Raw genomic sequence first — 16054 nt, 5'->3', positions numbered from 1 at the left:
AGATTATTTCTAGAAATGATAGGCAGGGTGGCCTGGGATGATAAACCAAAAATTCTATATGGGAGTCAGTTATTTACTCCCTTAAAATATTGCAGTTTCACACTAGTACTCTAGGTGCTGAGGGGAAATATAAAGATGACAAGTAGGGCATAGATTTTGCCTTGAAGGAACTGAGAGTTTAATAAGGAGTTAAGGAAGTAAACAAAAACAAGCAAATAAATAAGAAATGAGCTCTAAATATTTTTGTCTTGCTTTCTTCTTTTTAAAAAAATTTTTTTTCTTTATTGATTTTTAGAGAGAGAGGAAGGAAAAGGGAAAGAGAGAGAGAAACATCGATGAGAGAGAACATTAATTGGTCGCCTCCTACATGCCCCCCTACTGGGGATTTGGCTCACGGCCTGGGCATGTGCCCTGACTGGGAATCGAACTGGCAACCTTTTGGTGCATGGGTTGACACTCAACCACTGAGGCACACCGGCCAGGCTGTCTTGCTTTCTTCTTTAAGGAGAAGATGCAGTGCTTTAAAATTTCTCTCCACCAAGTCTTTCATTTACTTACTTATTCAGTATTTTATTAAAACTGTGCTATATGCAAGGCACTGTGCTGTGTGGTACAGAAAATAACAAAGAACAAGCAGAAGTAGATTTTGTCTTCAAGAAGCTCACAGTGAGATGGAGTTTTATTTAAAATTTAAATATAGGTTGTCTGGGCTCATATAATAAAAATACCACAGTGGCTTAAACAAAAAACATTTGTTTCTCACAGTGCTGGAGGCTGGAGAGTCCATGATGAAGGTCCCAGCTGCCTCCATGTCAGGTGAGGGGCCGCTTCCTGGCTCACAGCCCGGGCCTTTCGGCTGTGTTCTCACAAGGTAGACGCTGAGCTCTTTGGAGTCTCTTTTATAAAAGCATTAATCCCTTTCCTGAGGACTCCATCTCATTATGTAATAACCTCACAGAGGCTCCATCTCCTAATATTACCACACTGAAAGTTAGAATTTCAACATATGAATTGGGGGGAGGGGTGGGAACACACACACACACACACACACATTCAGTCCATTGCAGTAAGTGATGATGATCAGCTTGCATTAGTTCATTTAAAACAAGTGGTACAGCCTGGCCAGTGTGGGTCAGTGGTTGAGCGTCAACCCATGCACCAAGAGGTCACCAGTTCGATTTCTGTGTCACGGCACATGCCCAGGTTTTGGGCCCAATCCCCAGTCGGGGGCCATGCAGGAGGCGACCAATCTATGTTCTCTTTCATCGATGTTTCTATCTCTCTCTCCCTCTCCATTCCTCTCTCTCTAAAAATCAGTAAAGGAAAAATTTTTTTTAAAATAAAATAAAGCAAGTTGTACAGCTGCATATACATTCATTTGAAAAAGAGGATCATGCAGCCAATAAGGGTGAAGAAGAATCAGTTGAGAAGAGTAACCAGTTTCTTCACAGGTGGCCTGACACTGAGGTTGGTGTTTTTGGCAGAGACACTGGTAGACACTAAACAAGTCTCATTTCACCTTCCTTTTCGGGTTCCACAGGGAGATTACATTTCCCGTCATCCCTAAAGCTAGGTTGGGGACGTGTAAATATGGTTCTAGACATGGGATGTAAGAAGAGTAATATAAACCACTTCGGGTCCTAGCCCTTTAAAATAAGAATAATTGATCAATATCTGCTAAAGCTAAACATATGCCTGCCCCATGACCTAGCAACTCCACTCCTAGAAATATACCCCAGAGAAACAAAAGCATACGCCTACAAAAAGACAAGTAAAAGAGTCATCAAAGCAGGTCTCCTAATAGCCCAAAACTTACAACAACCCAAGTCTTGGAATGGAAAAATTGTGCCGTATTCATACAATAGAATTTTACACAGCTATAAAAATGATTGAACTATAGCTATACACACTAACATACAAATTCTTGAGTAAGAGAAGCCAGACATTAAAAAAAATTAATGTATACTTTCATTAATGTAAATTTGAGAAAATAGTAAAATGAAGGTATGGTGATAGGAGTCGGAATAAAGGTTATCTCTGTTCGCAAGTGTATTAACTGGGAAGGAGCACAAGAGAGTTTTCTGGCAAGATGGAAAACTCTTTTTCTGGATAGTTGTCTCAGAACTGAAGGCAAATGTAAAAAATTCATAAAGCTGTACACTTAATTTTTTTGTATGTTACTATGTAAAACCACTAAAAATAAGCAAAAAAAAAAAAAAAGCAACCATCATCATAGGCCCTATAAAGATGAAGGAACCTTTAGTCTTGAATCACTGCTTGGAGGAGAGGAGGAGAGTTGTCTTAAAGAGCTGGCCAACCTGCTTTGGACTTTTTGTGAGTACAAAACCTCTCTTATCTCAAGCCCCTGAGATTTAGGGGTGTATTTGGTATCTCAGTATAGCTTAACTTTCTTGGTTAATATTCACAAATTGCCAAGGTCAGAAACCAGGTTTTGTCAGGACACCAAAGGAGTCTCTGTCTTGCATAGGCTAAGTGACACAAAACAATCTTATAAATGAATGTATAAATCAAAATTTCAATTTATTGCCCTGGCCAGTTTGGCTCAGCGGTTAGAACGTTGGCCTGCGGTCCAGAGAGACCTGGGTTCGGTTCCCGCTAAGGACATGTACCTCGGTTGCAGTTTGTCTCCGACCCTGGTTGAGTTGTGCGGGTGGCAACCACTCGATGTGTCCCTTTCACGTCGATGTTTCTCCCTCTCTCTCTCCCTCCCACTCTATCTGAACAAAAAATAGAAAAATGTCCTCGGGTGAGGGGAAAAAAAAAAATTCCAATTTATTAAATGACAGAGAGGAAAAAGAGCCCACATACAAACTAGGATATCCATTTACTATAATTAAGCCCTTTTCTCTCACTCAAGACAGGTCTCCATGGGAAATCAAACCATAATAAAAGTTTGTTTGGAGCCCCTGTTCTCAGAAAAAGGACATTAGTTAGATTAATCAAAAGTTTAGTGACATGCCCTGGCCGGTTTGGCTCAGCGGTTAGAGCGTCGGCCTGCGGTCCTGAGAGACCCGGGTTCGGTTCCCGCTAAGGGCATGTACCTCGGTTGCAGTTTGTCCCCGGCCCTGGTTGGTCGTGCAGGTGGCAGCCACTCGATGTGTCCCTTTCGCGTCGATGTTTTTCTCTCTCTCTCTGTTCCTCTCTCTCCCTCCCACTCTACCTGAACAAAAAATGGAAAAATGTCCTCGGGTGAGGATAAAAAAAAAAAAAAAAAAAAAAAAGTTTAGTGACATAATTCCAACAGAGCTCGTGAATCCATGTCATCGTACAGATGGTCTTCTCGGTGACTCCAGAACACGCAGTTTCCCCTAAACATATGCCTGAATTGCCTCCGTGGCTCTCCCTTTTTTTACTCGCATTCCTATGAACGTTTCTTTTTAGGCATATTATTGATTAAGGCCAACGTTTTAGACAGATATGAGTGGCCTTTGAGGCATTCCTTTTATATATTTACTCCTATCTATTATATGTAGACTTTGTACTTTTCCTCTCAAAGAACAATCATAAATCTTTTACTTTCAAATTCTGTGGTAGAAGCAGTATGAGTTTGAAGTGGGGGAGGATGGTGTCCTTTGCTATAGTCTCCAAGTGCTGATAACATTATCTAAACCAATAGGGACACGGGGAATTCTAAGGACAGTGTACCTGAATATTTTCTAAGGTTTTTTGAGAAGCCCGGCTGGTGTGGCTCAGTGATTCAGCGTTGACCCATGCACCAAGAGGTCGCCAGTTTGATTGCAGGTCAGGGCACATGCCCAAGTTGTGAGCCCGATACCCAGTGGGGGGCATGCAGGAGGTGGCCAGTCGATGTCCTATTTCATCGATGTCTCTCTCTCCCTCTTTCTTCCTCTCTCTCTAAAATTAATAAAGAAAAAATAAATAAAAAATAAAGTTATTTGAGAGGATTTTGTGGAATTCTTTTTTAAAAAATTTATCTTTACTACTGAAAGTATTACAGATGTCTTCCTTTTTCTCCCTTTGACACCCTCTTCCCTGCTCCCGCCCCCCATCTTCCTCATGGTTGTGTCCATTGGTTATGCATATGTGTGTAAGTTCTTTGTGGAATTCTTGAAGTCTTGAGGAACAGTGAGAAAATTCTTATCATAGGCTGGAGAAAAAGGGATCCTTGTTATGTAGTGGAGGAAAGTTTGGCAACACTCTTGCCTGCTGAACTGTAGAAAATAAAAAATATCTCTAACAAACTGGTACATTTGGTTAAGAAAATTTCCAGGCAGAATGTTGAAAGTATCAATTGGTTAAAACAAAACAAAACACAACAAAACAAAACACAACACACCAAAACAAAACAAAACAAAACAAAACAAAAAACCAACAACAACTATGTGTGACAACATATAGGTAGAGATGAGATAAAAGAATTAATAATTTTAAAGCAGAATTTAGAGGAAACATAAAGAACCTAGAGTCTTTGGGTTCAAAAATAAAACTGTTTTCATTTCCAACCTCTCCAGATGGTAAAAAAAGAAAAGAATTCTGAAAGTAAAGAATTGCTTTAAGGCAAAGATTAAATCCAGGGTGCAGCTGTAAGTTTTTTCTTTTTAAGACTGTAGAGATATTTAAGACTGTTCTCTCTAGAACCCCCCAGCTTGATAAGAGGGCTTCTAAATATTTTAAGGGCATTTTCCAACTGCTTACTGACTCTCAGCTAGAGATGCAAAGTGTCTGCCTCAAAGAGATTTGTGGGTGTGAACTTTTAAAAAATGGAGTGATTGTAATTTGATATATAGCGATCCACCCACATTTTAAAGAGAGTTATATTGGCAGAAGCATTACCTGCTTGGACTGAGAAAGTGTAAGTATCTCTCAATACAAAAGCTTTCAATATTTATATGGAAAAAGTTTATATTTACATCTTAAAAATGCAATATAATATTTTAAATAAAATAATGTAAAGAAAAATGTGAAGTTATGTTGCAACCAAAATTGGTAGCCAAATCAGAATTATATGCGGGTATTTTGAAAAGCTTGCCTAGTATCAGCAAAGGGAATGTGTATCTGAATGCTGCTGGAATTTAGGTGCCACACCGTCTTTGTTACTGCGCTTATGCCCGATATGCATTTCGTCAGCGACTGCATGTAAAGCTGGACGATTTAGTGTTGTTAAATCCTCTGGATGGGATTCTTTTCCACTGACATCTTCAAAACCAAAATCTTGCAAGAGCAACAATTTTCAGCTTGGCAGATCTTCAAAGCCTTTGAATTCAGCCACGAATTGCCAGATTAGTTTTCTACCTTCGCCGGGTATCTTCTTTATAGAAACTTTTTGTTGCACCTTGTTGATTAACCCAAAAGCCTCTTTTTAATGAAAAGAAGTAACAACGAAATCCCAAGAGAGTATGCAGTTAAGCTACTGGTCATAGGCAGCCTAAAAAAATAAATGGCCCATGCAGACACAGTGTGTAACATCAACCTTAAACTTGATAGCAGCTTGATGAGAAGTATTTCTTTTAGAAAAGAGCCTGATATGACTTATAATACCATATCCAGCAATTTACAAGTGTCAACTACTGGTTTACTTCAAACTGTTCCATTTTGCAATTTTTTTTTTTCAACCTCAAAGCATGGATAATCCTCCCTGAGAATTAATCAATGCCTCCCCATTCTGGAGTCTTTACACTGCAGCAACCCTAGCAAAGATAGAGTATCCTTTAAATTTCTTTGAATCTGAAAGTTTGTCTGAAACTGTCCCCCAACACATTAGCATTGTCATCTAGCACCTGTGGCAACAGTAACTGTTCTTCCCTTCTCAAATATGGTTAAGCTCCAAGTCTCCATTTAACAGTTAATTAAAAGAAATTACCTGCTTTTAATTGTATATTAAAAATGTCCTTAGTTATTGGTATTTTCTGTGCCATGTGATAAACATTTTAATGTTTATTATTATGCATGCAAACTACATGAGGTATTACATTCAAAAGCAACTGATAGCAATTGTATTAATTGTTTGGTGATTAAAATGCTATTTTTTGTCTGGCCGGTGTGGCTCAGTGGTTGAGTGTCAACCCATGAACCAAGAGGTCTCTGGTTTGATTCCCGGTCAGGACAAATGCCCAGGTTGTGGGCCTGATCCCCAGTGGGGGGCATGGAGGAGGCGGCCAATCAATGTTCTCTCTCATGGATGTTTCTATCTCTCTCTCCCTCTCACTTCCTCTCTCTCTCTCTGTAATCAATAAAGGTAAATAAATAAATAAATAAATAAATAAATAAATAAAATGCTATTCTTTAAGTATTATACATTCTTATATGATAGTTACTTATCTTTGGTATTTTAGTTTATTTTAAACATGTTAGCAATTTTGGGGGTGGTCTGTAACACATTTTATTATTATTTTTTCATTTAAATATAGGCTACCAATTAGCATTTTCTTATAGAACATCAGATTTTCAAAGATCAATTACTGAAATTAAGTAGGATAAGCATACACTGCTATTCCTGTAATCTCTGAGGACACGTTTGTGCTGTGTTTCTGATTCATATTTGGCATTGGAAAAATTTTTTAAAAAGGTAACTATCTGTTCCTATCCTACCATTGTATATTGGGTGTGTTAAGGGGGGAGATAACTTGAACATGAGAGCTGCATTTGGTCCTGAGGAGGCTGCTGGAATTTGAGCAGGATGGGGGTAACTGCATTGGACTTTAGGTTGTCCCCCTTGGGAAGGGGAAGGTATGTTTATCTGTGGGAAACAGGATGTGCTCAGATATCTGGGCAACCAGAAGCATAGAACTGTGGAAGACATTGCTAGTTGCCCCCAGTATCTGTTCTTTTTATTTTGCTTAGTAATCAAACCTGAAAAGTTAGCTGGGCATTAGTCTAACAAATAAACAAAGACTACATTTCTCAGCTTCTTTTGCAGCCAAGTGTGGCCATGTGACTAAGCTTGGGCCAATGGGATGTAAGAAGTACATTGGATAGATCTTTTGGAAAGTTTCCTTGAAGAGAAGTATGTCCTCTCTTCATCTTTTGCTGGTCTGCCTGGCTAGCATGTGGATGTCGTGGCTCAATGTGAAGTAGCCATCTTATAAATCAGGGTGGAAATCACAGGTAACAGTTAGCAGAGCAACCTGTCAGAAGGAGTCTGTGATCCCTGATGGTTATAGAGCCACTATCCTAGCCTAAGTCAGCTTATATTTACTCGAGAGTGAGAAATTTTATCTCTTTATCACTGTTATTTTGGGCTTTTCATCTAAGGAACATTATTCTTGTTTCTTTTAAACAACTATCTTATATTATTATTACACCTATCTTATAGTATCTTGTTTAGTTTTTTTGTTTAATTTCCATCTTCCCTCTCTAGAATGCTAGTTGTAAGGCATTCAGTTAGCTTACCCTTTGCAGTATTCTAAGCTATTGACATTGACAATCACATTCATTGTAGTGCTTGCTGCAAGGGAGACATATAACCAGTTGTTTTGGTTAAAATATGAAGTAAAAGCGTTCCTTGGGTTTTATGTTAAAGTAGCAGTATTAGCAGTTTAATGGCAATCACTGATAGGCTGCTTAAATTAATATTTCCTTCATTCTTTGTTTTGGATGGGCCTACTGGGAAGGGGTAAAAAAAAAAAAAAAACCTAATACTATTCCAACTGACAGAGCTGAAGAAGTGGGAGCTTCTTAACATTCAGATGGCATTTGAATGTCATTTTATATAAGGGCTTTTCCTCAAGCAAGACTACTACTTGGCCTCCCCTTTCTCTCCAAATGATGAACATCCTTAATATCATCTAATCAATACTTGCCACTCGTTTAATACCTGTAATTTTTTTTAATGGCATATTCAGAGCTAGCATGAACCATTACGTTTTCTTTTCTTTTTTGTTAATACTCACCTGAGGATATTTTTTTCATTGATTTCTAGATAGAGTTGAAGGGAGGGAAAGAGAGAGAGAGAAACATAAGTGTGAGGGAGACACATGAATGAGAGGTAACATCAATTGGCCGCCTCCTGCATGCCCCTCACTGGGAATTTGGCCCACAACCTGGGCATGTGCCCTGACCAGTTTGATAACTGGTGACCTGTTGGTGCATGGGTTGACGCTTAACCACTGAGCCACACCAGCCCGGCTCTTACCATGCTTTTAAAGGTGTACTTTCAGAAACCCAGAATGTAAACACTAGATCTTCTTTCTCAGGCTCTTTTGTTTTGTATGTAGCATCTTACAAAGCAAATCGGCAGTCATTCAGAGGCAGCAACTTCACAAAACATGTGTAGGGGTCCTCTACAGTGTCACCCACCAAGATCTACTTTGCTTTCTCTACGATTATTTGTCTTTTGTTACTGCTTAAACAGAAGAGAACTGCTTTCTTTCTTCTTTTGATCTCTTCTATGTAGAAGATTTCCTTACTTTCATATTGTGGACCCTGAGAAAGAAGATAGCTACCAAGAAGGGTTCTCAGTGGCTTAACTGGCCTCGATTTTAAAAAACAAAGCCTACAGCCATTTTTACATAGGGGCCTGTCACTCAAACCGCATTTCAGGGAGAATCCTGTACTAAGTTGCCTGCCTCCTGCACTAACCTGCCTGCCTGCACTGTGTTCCTGTTATCTGAGCTAGCTGTTATAAAGGAGTTCCTGAAATGGTATTTCAATCATTAGGACTTGCACAGTTATATCCCCATCAGCATCCAATCACTTGGAGAATCTCCATTCTGACTAATTAGGACAGTGCTTTTTGGACCAATCTAACTTTGAGGATTTGGAGCCCTCATTTGCATGAGGACCAACCAATCAGGGACCAGGTGCAGGGACTTCTGTCTGTATAAGTCAGCTTCCCTCTGGTCTTTTCCTATTCATAGAAGACTGAAGACTGTGTTCCTGGCCTCAGCAGACCAGCACAGGACAGAGCAGTGCAGCCAGAGCAGAGTGGAGCTGGCTAGCAGGAAAGGGGCCGGGTCCCAGGGCTGCCTAGCAGCAGTGCTGTTTCACAGCCTGTGCTGCTTCATAATTGAGCTGCAACACTACTCAGCTGTTTCACAGTGGTGCTGCACCACAACAGAGCTGTTTGCACTCAATCAAGTTTCCTCGGTCACCATACCCCAAATTGGGAATCCCTGTTGGTGTTGAACTGACACCAACGGCCATCAGTTGACAATATCATTAAAAATGTTGGTGACTTCATCACTCATTGTAACCCCACAAGCCATGGTATAGTGCCTATGGCTGTAGTGGTAGCTCAGGTCTGCCTCTTTGGCACTGGAAGGAAATGGAGGGGTGGGCAGAAACCTTGTCTCTCTGAACAGTTCTTGGAAAATAGTATGTGCTCAGTAAACATTTGTAGAATGAATGAATGAAGACTAGATTAGAATGAGGTTCTTCTAAAGATAATAAGCTCCTGCATTAATAAATTATAGAATTTAGAATTCCAAGGAATCTGGGAGGTTACTGTCGGCAAGGAAACTGACATTTAGAATTGGTTGTATGACTCAGAGGCCACACAGGTCCCCGTCATGCCAATTGTTGGCAAAGCTCTTTAGTCATTATGAGTTCTATGACCACTGCTGCCTCTACTGTGTGCACTACTTGGCTGATGAGCACTTGTCATGGATGCTATAGATAGGACTGCTCAGTGAGTATCTGGGGGATGTACAGAATGACCTACTTTCCTTTCCCCACTTAGGAAGTGTATGAACAGAACAAACATTTTTCAAGCCTTCTCAGAGCTTATAAAGCCCAGAAAGTGGGAAGTGCAGTTGCAACCAGCAGGCAGCCGTAGCTATTCCTTACCTGGGGATCTAGAGAAAGGGAGCTGAGGAGTATAGCTGTCCAGGCTGTCCCTGGGCAACCATGTTCATTCACCAGCTCCCAACAAAAACATTTAATCCCTTTCTTCCACTGCCCTTAGTTCTACTTGGCCTGGCTTTGAGAGGCTGTGGTACAACGTGACTTAAGTCACCAAGATGGCACATCCAGCGCGGCCTTCTCTCTGCAGGGCGGGGCCGGGCGTGCTGAGTAGGTAGGCAGGCGCGTCCCCGAGCAGCGCTCTCACACCTTCCGCTCCGCGAGCCGCTCCGGACTCAGAAGGGCGGGCGCGCGCTCCCGCCTCGGGGGAGCGCCTTGAGGTCCTCTCGAGGGAGCGCGCACGCTCCGCCTCTCCCCGCCTCCCGGTGCGCGCCCCGCCCCTTCGAGCTGCCGATACGCCCAGCGCTCAACATCCGAGGACTTCGGCCCAGAGTAACCCCGCTCGGGCGACCTTTACCCTTCATCCCCCACCTCCCGCGGCCCGCCCCTGGAGCCGGTGGTGGTTGGGCGCGCGCACTCGTCCTCCTTCCCACCTCCTTGCTCAACTTGGGATCACTCCGTCGCGTCCCCTCCGCGCGACTCCTCGTCATGGCGGCTCTCAGCAAGTCCATCCCTCATAGCTGCTACGAGATCGGCCACACTTGGCACCCTTCCTGCAGGGTTTCTTTCCTGCAGATCACTGGGAGCGCCCTGGAGGAGTCCCTGAAGATCTATATCCCTCTGTACTTGGTGAGACCCGTCAGCTCCCCCCGGGGCGAGTTTAGTGTGGAGGATGGGTCGGGGGTGCATTCCTGTCCCCGAGAGGCTTGGGGGACTCGCCCTGTGTCTGTTTCTCATTGGAGGGGTCAGAGTGTTTTTTTGTTTTTGTTATTTTTGTTGGGGGAGGGTGTTGGGATGAGGCAGGTCGCAAGGGGCGGATAGTCACAGGACGGGTGACGGGGGAGGGGAATTGGAGGTTGAGCTGTCATCTAAATGCCTGTTGTTGGGAAGAGCATGGGCTCCCAACTCTGGGATTAAGTTCAGACCACTTAAAATTGTGACTACAGGGACCTGCGTTATTTTTGCTCGCTCCTGCCTGGAGAGAAGTGGCCTGCATTCTTTCTTCATATAAAACCCCTCTGTTCCCCTGCCCCCTTTTAAAAGGACGTATTTAACAGCAAGTGCCCAGAGGAACTGCTTATCTTGGCTGTTTGGAATGGCAGGATTGTGGCTTGAGGGTTTTGCAAATTTTTTGCAAGTTCACAAACTAGATACCTGGTTGAGATTTTTGGGTGGTGATTTAAAGGGTGGTTTTAAGTCTTAGAGTCAGTGAAGGTGATTAGATCTTACTGCATGCCATCTAGGTCTTTTTTTTACACAGCTTTACCTGTAGGGCATCTAAGTTTGGAGTTTTTAATAGAGAATATTTGGAAATATGTGTATGTATCACTGAGAACTGGTAAGGAGGTTTGTTCTTAAATGCTCTCCAGCATCTCCCCCCCCCCACCCCCCATAACCTCATCCTTGGTATTCAAGATTCAGTCTCTTCTTTTGTTGCCCTATAGAGTCTGTGTCCTAAGAAGGCAGAGATCATATTTTTTGTATGTTTCCTAAAAGTTTCATTCAGTGTTCAGTGGGTGGTCAGTTCTTATTTCTCATTGAGTAATGATTTGAATTTATACCCTACTATGCCTTGAAGTGTGTCATAGCCATAGTTGTAGTATCTTAACAGTTTATTTATTACAGAAATAACACTGGAGAAGATGGTAACTGTCTCTGAGATTGCAGAAGCCAGTGTTATTTTTATCATATAGACTGATGCTTTTCAAACTTTAATGTGTGTGAGGAATCTCCTGGGGGTTCATGTTACAATGGGGGTTCTGATTCAGCAGGTCTGGGTGGGGCCTGGGGTTTCGCATGTCCAGCAAATTCCCAGGTAATATTGATGCTGCTGGACTAAGAGCTACACTTTGAATAGTAAGCACTGAGAGTGGAGACCAATAATAAACTTGTTATTGGAGCTGGAAATTTCTCCCTTGATTTTCTTTGGCAGGTTTATGTTTATCTGCTTTTCCACATGAATTGTGGCCAGTCTTTTTTTTTTTAAATAAAACATCTACAAACATTTTTGAGCTCTTGATATGTTCAATAACACAGAAAGATTGTTTCTGCCCTTACAGGATTATGATGTAGGTGGGTAGAGAGTTTATGCTATGTAATTTCTCCTTTGAATATCCTTAACACTTTAATGATGTCCCATTCATTCATTCAACAACTGTTTGTTGAGTGCTTGACAATTGTCATATCTACAGCCTGGACAATTTATTGGTATCTTCCATGATAGGGAAGTTCAGGGGAGCAACAGGTACAACTGTTCTTCTATTTCAGCAGTTGAGGTTGGGGCAGGGGTGTCAGGAAAGGTTTGTGTTTTACTGTTATATCTTCAACTTGATTAAATACTTCTTGAGGATAAATTCTCCATCTTATTTGGCCTGTATCCCTTACAGTTGTGTATTTCAAACTTTGAGGTGCTACTCATAAGTGGTAGTGAAATAAAATTAGTGGGAACTAACCAGTATTTTATTTTAAGTGAAATAGAAAAGAACAGAAAAAATTAGAGTCCATTGTAGATACTAAGGATAAGCATTATTTCATGATAGTTGTTTCAGATATATGAGTATGTGTGGCTGGGGCTATTTAGAACATACAGAAACGCTTTGCTCTTTGTCAGTGTTGGGTAATTGTTGATTACATGTGTAACCCAAGGTGCCAAGATACAAGGTGGTATGGGAAGAAGTAGGCTTTTAAAAGGGATTAGGGACATGAATTTGAATCTCTGCTCCATCAATTACTAGCTGGTTGACTTTTTGCATGTTACTTTGTCTTTCTTTGTAAGAACTGAGTGAAGTAATGTATTGACTATGTATCACATATTTTCTAGTTCATAATAGGTCTTGAATAATTAGGCATTTTTTGCAGAAAATTATTATATCCATGTTTTAGGGCTGTTGTGAAGACATGACTGGGATAATCATGGGTAGGAATAGCAGCTATCACATAGTATGACCTTAATAAAATGTTGCAATTATTAAAATAGTGCATTGATTATAATTAATGTCTCTATCTCCTGTTAGAATGGTGGTTTGTATTCAGCAGTAGCACAGAACTTCAGTAAATGCTTAATAAATGTCAGAATGAGTATGGGTATGAATGAATGAACTCATGAATAGCTTAGGAGTAAAGAGATATTCTGCAGTTCTAAGGTAATGCCAGAGAGAACTAAGGACAGCTTTAGAGGCATTTGACAAGAGGCATTTCACAGTAATGAATGAACAAGACTTAGAGACTGACAGTATTAGAGTTATTGTGCTGACTTGTTTATACTTCTAGGATTTCAAGTCATTGATGCTATTGCCATCATTGATAGATAAAGAAAAATTTTGAAGGGAAGCTGATTTGGGGGAAAATTTTAATTTAGTGTTTTCTAGAGCCTATAATATATGTCTTCTCATTTGAATATTACCTCGTGTTTTATACTAAAATGATTGTGTTTGTTTCTTTCATATTTTCTCTCCCTTTATTTTTTTTTTCTTTATTGATTTTAGAGAGAGAGGAAGGGAGAAGGAGAGAGAGATAGAAACATGGATGAGAGAGAACATCTATTGGCTGCCTCCTGCATGCCCTCCACTGGGGATCGGGCCCACAAACTTGGCATGTGCCCTATGTTCCCTGACTGGGAATCTGAACCAGCCACCTCTTGGTTCATGGGTCAACACTCAACCACTGAGCCACACTGGCCGGGCCATATTTCCTCTTTTGTTCAATGCATCTGCTCTCATGCTTCTTTTCATTTTGGTCTCTATAACTGTTCTCAGTCTTCACCTTATAATGCATGTTGAAATGTAGATTCACTAATCCTTTTAATAATGAATCTTGTGTTTTCACAATTTGTAAAAAACATCAATTCTCATCATCAATTCACTTCATGTAATTTTTTTTTTGTTTTCGTTTTTAAATCCTACATATGTTGTAGTATATGGTAACAGTTTATGCATGTACCAAACATGTATTTCAGGAAGTTATATTTTGGTTCTTGAATGTTGGTTATTGTCACATACACTCACCTATGAAACAGTTGTTAAAGTGTTTAAATTCTAGACTATCACTAAAATTAATGGAAGCATAGTGCCCTCAGTAATTTGTGGCAAATTTAGAATACACAGTTGCCCATCTAGTGGGATTCTATGCTATTCAATTTCTTAGGTGCCTTCTCTAAGAAGGAAAACTTATTCACTTGTCTCAGGTTGTTCTAAGATGTTTCTTAATTTTGCTATTTCTAGGTGACTTTCCTCAGGACTGCCAGATTAGGGTAGTATTGACATTTACCTTTAGCTAATTATAAAGTAGAAGCTTTTGCACTTTTGGGAACAAATGAATTAAAAACACGCTTTTTTATTGACCTTTATATGTTTGTTTACAACCTTCTTCAGAGTATGAAAATGTTTACTTAATATTTAGTTTCTTTGAACCTTTTAATCTAACAAATTTGGTAGATTATAGAGGGTTAATTAATCACCTCTAGACTGAATAAAACTTAAGCAAGAGCTGGAATTTTTAGGAATAAAAAAACAACAACTTATGGACAGTCTAATTTGTTGCTAAAGGCTTGAAAATCATTGACTGAAGAAATAAGTTCAGTGATATGGAATGAGGTGTTTTTTTTTTTTTTAAATGTTCTCACACAGTTTCAGTTTATGGGAAAAATGGTAATTCTACAAAACTTCCAAAATTTAACTACACTTACAATAGGCTGTTCAGATTCCTGTACTTCAGTATGGATTACGTGGCAGGATCTGGGATTCTGGGATCAGATTGCCTATGTTAGAAATCTAGCTTACTACTTACTAGTTGGGTAACCTTACACAAATTACCTAACTACTCTAAGCCTCAATTTCTATGCTGTAGTATTGGAGGAATGGTAAATTTTTACTCCAGAGATCCTTGCGAAGATTAAATGAGACATAATATGTAAAGTGTGCTTCTGGCGCATAATACGGGCCGAGTTTTTAAAGGCAGTGGGTTAGCAGGTTTTCTAGAGAAAACGAGACCAGCATTGAGATTTTTATTTTTTTTATCCTTACCCGAGGACATTTTTTCATTTTTTGTTCAGATAGAGTGGGAGGGAGAGAGAGGGAGGAAGAGAGAGAGAGAAACATAGACATGAGAGAGACACATCGACTGGTTGCCACCCACACAACCCCTACCAGGGCCGGGGACAAACTGCAACCGAGGTACATGCCCTTAGCGGGAACTGAACCTGGGTCTCTCTGGACTGCAGGCCGACGCTCTAACCACTTAGCCAAACCGGCCAGGGCTGAGTCAGTGGATTCTTAATAAAACAGATATTTGGTTGATTTAAAAAAACTAAAAAGCTTTCAAATCTTTAATAAGTATTTTTCAGTGCCAGCATTATTTTCTTTTGCCTGGTCACTAGAAAATTCTCTTCGAATCTTAAGTAGTGCTTCTGTATCTGGAAAAGTTTATCATCTTCAATAAAATAATACATTTTGGTAGAGAGGGAGCAAAGTTCACCCTGATACTTCCTCTCATAACAGATTTTCCAGCAGATTGTCTTTATACCCAACTCTCTAGTTTATTCACTATGATACAGATTATTTTAGATAACCAAATCTCTTATTTACTATTTAGAAAATTATATTTTTGTTATGAATTTTTGACTCTTAAAAACATATTTTTGATTATTTGCTGATGGATATTGATGAAAAGATATACAATAATGGAGGAGGACTGAGAGTTGATAATTAGGTTTACTAATAGCTGAACCTATACTATTAGTATTGGAATACTTGTTTCCTATTCACTTGTCAGTTATTATTGAGTCTTCTATTTTTAGGGTGCTGTGTGTGTGGGGGGGTGACAAATTTAGCAGCTATGTGCTATATTGTTTGGTGGAGAATAAGAAAATGCACTGGATATATTCTTGTTGAGAGTTTAGAGCAGCGGTTCTCAACCTGTGGGTCACGACCCCTTTGGGGGGGTTGAAAGACCCTTTCACAGGGGTTGCCTAAGACCATCAGAAAACACATATTTCTGATGGTCTTATGAACCTAGACACCGCTCCTCCTTTCATCTCCAGGCAGGTCCGCCCACATGCAGATACGCCCGCATACAACATGATGAACTGTATTAAGGGTCACCGCATCAGGAAGGTTGAGAACCACTGGTTTAGAGTCTAGGAGGGAAGATTAAGCATATATTACCCTGTGACAAAAAT

General features: G+C 40.3%; 1 protein-coding gene across 1 annotated transcript in view; it reads left to right on the top strand.

Annotated features, from left to right (window-relative positions):
- The first annotated feature begins 10200 nt into the window (after window positions 1-10200).
- The window catches only part of TMEM135 (transmembrane protein 135), a 244568-nt gene continuing 238714 nt past the window's right edge, over window positions 10201-16054 (top strand). The window contains exon 1 of the mRNA XM_036258643.1: window positions 10201-10509. Coding sequence (XP_036114536.1) covers window positions 10369-10509 — 141 coding nt within the window. The 5' untranslated portion in view covers window positions 10201-10368. The remainder of the gene's footprint in view (window positions 10510-16054) is intronic.

Source organism: Molossus molossus, unplaced genomic scaffold (genome assembly GCF_014108415.1).
Source record: "Molossus molossus isolate mMolMol1 unplaced genomic scaffold, mMolMol1.p scaffold_m16_p_13, whole genome shotgun sequence".
Taxonomy (NCBI): Eukaryota; Metazoa; Chordata; class Mammalia; order Chiroptera; family Molossidae; genus Molossus; species Molossus molossus.
Note: the sequence above shows the minus strand (reverse complement) of the source record. Positions and strands in the feature narration are given on the sequence as shown.